Source organism: Petaurus breviceps, unplaced genomic scaffold (genome assembly GCF_028583685.1).
Source record: "Petaurus breviceps papuanus isolate PSGF00001 unplaced genomic scaffold, PetGlider_PUasm1.0 76, whole genome shotgun sequence".
NCBI classification, from domain to species: Eukaryota; Metazoa; Chordata; class Mammalia; order Diprotodontia; family Petauridae; genus Petaurus; species Petaurus breviceps.
In genome coordinates, this window is record NW_027186473.1 from 44024369 (window position 1) to 44034192 (window position 9824).

Sequence of the window (9824 nt, forward strand, 5' to 3'; positions counted from 1 at the left end):
TAACTTAATGATGTAAGAATCCTCTGAGGCTAACTGGTCACCCCAAGGAGAAGCAGATATGTAGGGGAGAGCTGAGTTAATCAACATGAATGATATATTTCATATGGTTTAAATCCCAGAAATAGGACCTGAAACACAGAATTTTGAATTCTAAAGTAAGACTGAATTCTATGAATCCTCATTTTATGGGGTGGCTAGGTGGCGCAGTGAATACAGCACTGGCCCAGAGTCAGGAGGACCTGAGTTCAAATCCGGCCTCAGACACTTAAACACAAAAACTAGCCATGTGACCTTGGGCAAGTCACTTAACCCTAACTGCCCTCCAAAAAGCAAAAAAAAAAAAAAAAATCCTCATTTCATAATAACAATTAACTAACAATTATATAATGTTTCGAGGTTTCTGAAGTGCTTTACATATCATTTCTCATTTTCTGTGTATACTTAAATTATCTTTTGTTTTGAGGAAGAACTGGCCATCAGTGTGAAGAGAAAGAGAGGATATCTGACTGTGACATGCCTGACCCACAGTGCTAACGGTAGGGATATCCTGGGTTTTTAATGACTTACCCTTTTCAATTTCTAAGTTTTTTTTTTCCTTTCCAAAGTAGGTAATGACTATAATCACAATTTGTATTTTCAGGTAGGAAATAAGAGACCCAGATCAAAGTATGGAGGGTCAAAGAATTCTTAATAAGGAGATTCTTCCTTAATAAGTTCAAAAGAAGTTAAATGACCCATCCCATAGATAAATAAGTTGTCTGCAACATAAAAAAAAGTTAGACTTTTTATGAAACAGCCAAGCTAAATCTTCCTTTTCTATCTGGGGAAATGTCCTAAACCCACCCACAGGGTAGAAAATCCTCTTCGAGTCCTCCTGGAATCTCTACTTGATTTATGGTGCTCAAGAAACTTAGCTCATAATAACCAAGATCCTTATGAGCTTGGTTAGTAAATGTTTATCAAGATTTTAACCTTCACATCTTATTCTGTACTGTTGGTATATTTTAGTTTTATACAAATTCTTCCTGGATGTCTCACCATTTTTTTTTAAATTAACAGCAGGGAATGCTTTAACAGCAGACTAATAGCAATTAACAACAGAGAGCAGAAAGGAAATATCCTTCCCCAATCTCCTTCACCCTTCTCCTGAAATTAGTGGATATTTACCTTGGGAATGCAAACCAATTTTAATATTAGACCAAGAAGAACTTAATTAGGTAAGCAAATCAGTCTTAAACAAGCCTATATGGTGAATGATATTCCAAAGTTGGGCATAAGTGATTTCTGCAATATTTATAATGATATTTTTGTTACTCAATGTACAAAAAAATGTGTATCAACTCCTCTATCCAAGACTATCCACAATCGTAAAAGGCTTTGTGTCCAGGACTGGAGAGGCTAAAGTTCTGCTGTACTCTGCCCTGGTCAGATCACATAGGGAGTATAGTATTCAGTTCTGTGTACCATTTTTTAAGTTAAAATTTTTTGTTTGTTCTTTGATTTGACTTAAGGTTGATTGACATCTTTTATTTTTATATCATTGTCATTTCTAGATATAACCCCTCATTAACTCTCCACCCCCATGAAGTCTTAACTTAACAAGATGTTACAGAGTTAAAACATTTAAGCAAAACAAACCACACAGTGACGGTGTCTGATAGCAAGAACAACACTTGGCATGAGTGCAACATTTTGAAAAAGGATATACATAGTCTGGAGAGGCTTTAAAAGGAGAGATAATAGAGCATCAAATAATCATTCAACAAGCATTTATTAAGCGCTTACTATCATGGGTTTAGATAGACCTTGAAGGGACCTTAGAAGTCATCTAGGATAACAGGAAAGAAATTTAGAGCTGGAAGGTAACTTAGAAGCCATCTAGTCCAACCCCTTCATTTTACAGATGAGGAAACTGAGGCCCACAGAGGTTAAGTGACTTGCCCACAGTCACAGAGTTAGTACATCTCAGACCTGGGATTGGTGAAGGAATTGGGGCTCTTTAGCTTAGAGAAGATAAGGCTTAAGGTAGACATGATAACTTGTCATGCAGAAGATGGGCTAGATTTTGTTCTGTTTGGTCCTAGTGGGCAGAACGGGACAAATGGCAGAAGTGGTTGAGAGGTAGATTTATGTCCTATAAAAGGAAAGGAAAAACTCCCTCTTACTTAGAGCTATACCAAAGTGGAATGGGTTGCTCAGGAATAAGGGAGGTTCCCCTTCACTAGTGGTTTTCAAGCAAAGAATGGATGACTGGGGTGTGCTATCAAGGAGATAACTCTTCAGGTTTGGGTTGGACTAAATGGCCTCTGAGGTCCTTCAGGCTTCTGAGATTATGTGATTATGTAAATGTCAGGATGGGCATGCCAATGAAAGAAAGCATTTTCAAGCACATATACACCACTTATTCATATGATTTCTAATTTTTTTATTGCCTTGTATTGCCTGATCACAAGTTTTAAAACTAATGAATCAGAGAAATAAGGAGTTGGAAGCAACCATGGATCTCATCTAGTCCAATATCCTCATTTTACAGATGAGGGAATTGGGACTGAGAGACAGAAAGTCACTTGTGTTTCTTCACATAAGTGGTACAGCTAGCGATAGAACGTGGTGTTTCTGAGTCCCATCTTCTGTGCTCATCCCATTACTCGAGGATGAGCCCCTAGTCTAATGTATATAATCTTTGCCATTAGAAGTATCACTATAGAAAGAATGGATTATTTTAAATAATAAGGTTAAACATGGAGGAATACTGATATTCCATTCAATAAAAAAGAGGGAAAAGAGATTGGGGAAAAATCTTTGCCATCAATATTTCCAGTAAAAAATCTGATATCCACAGTTGATAAAAAAATTGACACAAATTTTTAGGAGGAAAATCTATTCCGTGGTAGATAAATGGTCAAAGGTTGTTCTCAAAAGAAACACAAATGATTAACAACTACATAAAAAGTTGTTTAAACCCTCTCTCAAGTGATAAGTGATATCAAGACAACTCTGAGGTACCACTGTTTAACTATTAAGTTGGTGAATATTGATAATGATGAAATTCAATGTTGGCAGGTTTGTGGAGACGCAGGTACACTATTATGTTGCAGGTGGAGCTGTGAATTGGTGCAATCTTTTTGGAAAGCAAAGTAACCACATATAATAAAAACTATTCAACTGTCAGGCCCTTTGACCCAGTTATATAACTCCTAAGACTAAATCATAGTACTATAGATGTAGAGGTGAAAGGGACCTGAGAGGCCATCTAATCCAACCCTCTCGATTTACTAATGAGGCCGAGGGAAGAAATGTAACTCACCCAATATCAAGCAGGTGCTAAGCATCAGAGGTGGAATTTGAACCCAGGCTCTCTAACAGCAGAGCCGAAGCTCCTTCTACTGTACTATGCTGCCTAAAAAGGAATAGAAGACTTTGCTGTGCTAAAATAGTCATAATGGTCTGATTCATATAATTTGTGCTTCAAAATTTAGAAATAGTTTGTGCTTCAAAATATAATTGCACCATAAGAAATGATAATTATGAAGAATGAAAATATGGGGCGACATCTATGAAGTGATGCAGGGCGAAGAAATAGAATTGGAACAGCAACATAGAGACTTACTGCAATCATGTAAAAAAGTAACAGCAACAAAATCTGAAAAAAAATACATAGAAGAAAAAGAGATCAGAGAGGGACAAGAGAGCAAACAGGACGTTTTTGTTATCATCTTCTTAAAGTTAAAATACATGCCTTTTTAACCAATTGCAAATAATGTGGTTTACAGTTTTCACATATGGAATCATTTTATTTCATTTATTTGAATATTCAATTGATGGCTATTAAGTTTAGACTAAAATGAGCCTTTAAAAAAAAGAAGAAAAAAGGAGAATATTGGCACCCAACAGGTTTTCCCTGAAGATATGATTATTAATAATGATAATAATACTAGTAGTGATAGCTAGCATTTATATAGTGTTTTAAGGTTTGCAAAATGCTTTACAAATATTATCTCATTTTATATTCACAACAACCTCAGGAGGCATTTGCTAATACTATCCCCATTTTATAGATGAGGAAACTAAGGCAGACAGAGGGTAAATGACTTGCCATGGGGACACAGTTAGTAAGTATCTGAGGATGGAATTGAATTCGGTCTTTCTGGCTTCAGGGTCAAGGTGCTATCCATTGTGTTAACTGGGCTGTCTCTATATATCAGTAGTTCTCAAACTTGGTTTTTTTGTTTTTTGGTCATGACACAATATCATTCTTTGAGTGAGGAATACAGGGGACCACACATGCACATGTGCAAGGAGTTACAAGTGTAAATTCAATAAAATTTGTTAAAGACTAGAGAACACCAAAGGGATTGGGTCAGTTCCATACAATACCTGGAATGCTCTTTGAGAACTGCTGTCTTATACAGTCTTGTTAGTAATCAAGCAATTGGCAAGCAGTTAGTAAACTTCCACTACATAGGAGGGGCAGCTAGGTGGCACAATGGACAAAGCACTGGCTCTGAAGCCAGAAAAACCTGTGTTCAAATCCATTCTCAGGCTCTTACTGTATGACCCTGGATAAGTCACTCAACTCTGTTTGCCTCAGTTTCCTCATCTGTAAAATAAGGTGGAGAAGGAAATGGCAAACCACTCCAGTAGCTCTGCCAAGAAAACCTCAAATGAGGTCATGAAGAACCAAACACAACTGAAATGACTGAAAAACAACTATATAGGAGGTATGTAATCTTTCACATAAACCATATGCACAGATATATAATTGTTAACATCATAACACTGTCCTTATAAGCCAATGAAAAAGAAGATGGACCAACTGGGCAGTGACTTTTAAGCTCAAATCTTCCCTCAACCCCCTGGAGTTTGGGTACAAACACATGCCTGTTTGGACTTTGATGAGAATCATGGCTTCTTTCAATACTCCTCTCTGGAAATATTTACTGCATTAGCAGCAGCAGCAACAACAACAACAGCTACAACAGCAAAATAACAACCTATCCATCCCAAGAAGTACCGTTTTCTACAAAATTACTTCAGGACCTGACGCCCTATGTCTACATAATTTATCTATTAAACAAATGTCCATATGGAATCCTAGAGCATAGGATGGGCACTCAAAGATACCCTAGAGCACTAAGGATGAGTACTGAATTCAACAAGCAGTTACTAAATGCTTTCTCTGTGTAAGACACTCTGAAGGAGGCTGAGGATACACAAACTAAAATAAGAGACTTCCTGTCTTCAAGCTGCTTATATTCTATAGGTGGGGCACATAAGTACAGACATCAGTAAATACACAATATATATAAACTGATTTCAACCAGAGAAATGAGAAGAGCATTAACAATTTGATGAGGCTGGGGATGGAGTTTGGGGGTGGGGTGGGGGTTATTTCAGCCCACAAAAGTACTGCACTATTCTGCTCTGAACACGAGGGAAACAGTCTTCCCTCTAAGGAAACCTAAAGAAACCCAAACTTGGTCTCTTTCAGCACCACCATTATAACCTGTTCTCTTTCTTGCAATTCCCTTCCCCTCAAACTTTATACTTTACATGAAATGTGCAATTAAATACCACCGCTGGATATACATGAAATGTGCAATTAAATACCACCGCTGGGTATACATGAAATGTGCAATTAAATACCACTACTGGGTATACATTCCAAAAGGTCCAAGACACAGGGAAAGGGGACTCATATCAACACAAACATTCATAGAGCATTTTTTGTAGTAATAAAGAATTGGAAATGAAGTGGGTGCCCCTCAACTGGGGAATGGCTGAGCAAATAATGGTATAGAAATAGAATGGAATATTATTGAGCTATAAGACATGATGAATATGAGGAACTGAAGAAATGAATAATATATTATAGAACTAAGTAAGGAGAGCCAGAAAAATTTATGACTACAATAATGGGGAGGGGGAAGTAAACAACTTTGAAAGACTTCAGATTAATGCAGTGAGTAAATATGACTCTAGGCATGTGCTGATAATGAGGTGTGTTCTCCACCTCTTGGTAGAAAGGTGATTGACTAAAAGGGCCAAATAAGACTAACATTTTAAGACTTGGACAGTAAGCAATTTATTTTACTTGACTATATTTGTTTATGATACAAGGGAGGCTTTCTATTTGAAAGGGGTAGGGGTAGGTGGATGACAGCAGTGAGAGTGACACAAGAAAAAAAGAAAACAAAAAAGTCAATTTTAAATTGACTGTAAAATTGACAAGAGAACAGCTTAAAATTCAGAAAGGACACAGATGAACAGGGCAGCAGCTGACTTCCCAAGAGAAAAAAAAAAGGGGTGAGATGTTTAGGTGGAGGGTGGGACCGGGGGGGGGGGGTGTATATCTGGATTTTTTTTTCCTTCAGAATTGGCTGTCAGGAATTTGTGCTGGGAAAAAATTGTAGGTGAAAGTAGTACAGATCTAGATCTCTTTCCTAGAATGCAACCAAAGTCATGTTCGTACAGAGGAACTTAGAATCAAATTTGAATTACTGATACTTAAAGAAGTTTCTTGCTTTTTCGATATTCAGCAAAACAGAAACAAAAAACCCAAAAACTCCCCCCAAAACCAAATCAAACCATTTTCTCTTCATGCTTGGATAACCCATAACATGGAAATTTTCTTCGTGGGCTTCATGAAGCTCTTCATGACCAAGCATACATTTTCTCTAGTGGATGTGACCTGAAGTGGAGGTGTGATAGAAAAAGTGATTCAAAAGTGGGTTCAAAATCCGACTTTGCTACTTCAGATCTCCGTGACCTTGTGCAAGTCACTGCTCCTCTCTGGACTTCCATTTCCTCAAGCATAAAATGAGGGGATTGGACTAGCAAATTCTCAGGTTCTACTCCCTTTAAATTTTAAATCTTTGATCCTGTATTTTTGTTTTTTTGGATTTCTTGGGGGTGGAGGTGGAGTGATAGAAGAAGGGAGAAGTCTAACACTAAGATTTCTTCTGTGAAGAGAATTCCTGTTTTGGAAGTTTCCTCCACAGAAGCAAGATTCACAACTTGTCTACAACTTAAAGACCCAGAGAGTTTTCTAGGGTCACTGAGAAGTTGAAATACTTGTACAAATCTAGTAGGGAAGACTTGAACCCAATTTTTCCTGATTTCAAGACCAACCCACTACCCACTTAAAAAAAAGCAAAAACAGGGCAGCTATGTGGCATAGTAAATAGAGTACCGGCCCTGGAGTCAGGAGAACCTGAGTTCAAATGCAACCTCAGATGCTTAACACTTATTAGCTGTGTCACCTTGGGCAAGTCACTTAACCCCAATTGTCCTGCCTTCCCCTCCAAAAAAGAGAAAAACAAACAACCTTTCTAAAGGAGTTGAAAATCACTGAAAACTAGACCTGAAAGGCTTTAAAGACCATTTTACCAAAGATTCTTAACCTGGGAGTCCAAGAACTTGTTCTTTTAATATTTGAAAAATGCATGTTCCATTTAATAAATGAATTTCAATAATAATCCTGTGTATTTTATTTTTTAATTTAAAAATATTATTCTTAAAAGATCTGTAGGCTTCACCAGACTGCCAAAGGAGGCCATGACATATAGACCAGGTTACAGATGAAGAAACTGAAGCCCCAAGAGTGACTAGCCCGATGTCACACTGCATTTATAGCAGAGCCACCACATGAACTTGTGACTCTAAGTCCCATACCCTGACATCCAGAGGAACCTGGAACCAGAAGAATTTGCTCCTTCTTTCTCTAGGATGAAAATCCTGTTGATATACTTCTATTTCTTTAAGAAGAATTTGATATTGTCTTTGGGCCACTAGTTCTGCCGATGAGAGTATGAGCAATTGCTTGATTGAGAAGAACCTAAAAAGATTAATAAGGCCAACATGCTTTTAGGACATCTAAGTTATCAAACATCTCCCTTGCTGGTTTATTCCAATACAACAGAGAACTTAAAAGGAAACTCACAATTTCTATAATGCATGTCTGTTTTCTCTTTCCTAGCTTATGAAAGGAGCAGCAAACCCCCTTTTTATTAAAAGACATTAAATGTAGAAAAAATCAAGTGAGGACCTCACAGAAGTAAAAAGCATCTTTTTTTCTTCCCCCTTGGAAGAACACAAAATGTAAAACCTAGAATGATTTTTAAGATGAAAACCAGGGGCCATAAAATAAAATTCATTCAATAAATACAACAAATATTTTAAAACATATGGTTTTCATATTACAGCCAGTTAAGAAAATGAGCAGGGGAATGAAGAAGAGGAAGAGAAAAAATCTGTCAGAAAGGGGGATGTGTGAAGACAACAGGGGAGAAAAGTAGGGCAGACATTGTTTATTGGTTCTTACTTTCCCTACTCTTTTCCTTTAAACCTTCAGATGCTCTGCTCTGAATGGGATGGGTAGAGCAGGAATAAAATCATGCCTCAGTCTGCAGCCACAGTGGCCAATACACGGGTAGAATGAAGCTGAAGCTATATTTTACTTGGCCCTTAATGTTGGTGATCATTCACTTCGGGTCTAGAATCTGTGTTGGGAGACCTTTGCATTTCACAGGAGTTCTACATAGTAACTGCTATACTTTTTTATTCTTGTTTTCCAGAACTGATTATCAGTGAACAGGCTACTCAGTGCATGAAACAACAAAACCTTCCCAAATAACCTTATGGCACTTTGTGGGTTGCTGGGTTTTGGTTTTATTTTTAAAGGTCACAATCAATATATCAACTAAAGGTTACTCAAAGGGAAATTTCTGTTGACAGCTAGTTCAATACAAGAAACTGTCTACTTTAACAACAGAAAGTTTAGTGGGAGGAAATGTGACTTGCCTTACTATATTATATAATCTGTTTTCCTTACCAAAGGCTACTTAATAAGGTTTAGATACCACCACTTCTCTCTCTCTCTCGAATAAAATTCTAGTCATATGACAATTGTACCCCTTTATGGATTATCTTGAGGTTTTCCATTGTCTTATGTACATTAACCCATTTGAACTTCACAATTCAGTGAGGTAGGTACTATTTCTATTCCCATTTTACCAGTGATCAAACTGAGGCCAGGAGAGGTTAAGTGATGTCCCCAGTGTTATACAGCTAGTATCAGAGGCAGCATTTGAACCCAGCTTTTCCTGACTTTAATTCCAATGCCATGATATGTCTCTTCTCTTAAGTTTTTCTTCAGCTAGAGACTGGGAGGGAAATGGGGGCAGGTTTCCCTGATTTCTGTTACCTCTATGGGTAAACTCTCAACTGGGAATAAGGCAATGGAATTTTCTAGGAAAAATATGAAAACTCTTTCTCCTTTTCTTCCCCTTCAGCGTGCGCACACACACACACACACACACACACATACACACACACACCCCTTGAAAATTGCACCCCTCCAGTGTGTCTCTGACTTTATCACAAAATAAATAATTGCATGAAATAGGGAATAGAATCTTATGGTACAAAATGTGCACTTATTAAAAAGAAATATTAAAATATCCTTCATTGTTCCCTAGGTGGCAGACTGTCTTGCCAACTCCTTTAAAGATCATATATTTAGGTTCTCAAGTCCAACCCCCTTATATTATAGAAGAAGTAATTGAGTCCCAAAGAGGTTAAGTAATTGTGCCAAGGTCATATAGGTAATAAGTGGCAGAGCTGGGATTTAAACCCAGGTTCCTTATGCTAAATTCAGTTCTAATATCCCCAGTTCTGGTTATGTGTATGGTATGAAAAGAAAATATGCAAACCTGCTTGAGTGCCATTGGGTTCACTGTAGTTTGTGGTTTCTGAGCTGAATAATAATACCAACTGCTATCTATCTATCTATCTATCTATCTATCTATCTATCTATCTATCTA

General features: G+C 37.4%; 1 protein-coding gene across 3 annotated transcripts in view; it reads right to left on the reverse strand.

Moving 5' to 3' along the window:
- RNF150 (ring finger protein 150) overlaps positions 1-9824 on the reverse strand; it is a 386314-nt gene that overhangs the window by 161076 nt on the left and 215414 nt on the right. Inside the window, exon 2 of one of the 3 annotated variants that reach the window (XM_069105420.1) lies at positions 3611-3643. The exons of the other annotated variants lie outside the window; for them this stretch is intronic. Coding sequence (XP_068961521.1) covers positions 3611-3643 — 33 coding nt within the window. The remainder of the gene's footprint in view (positions 1-3610; positions 3644-9824) is intronic. 3 annotated transcript variants of the gene reach the window in all.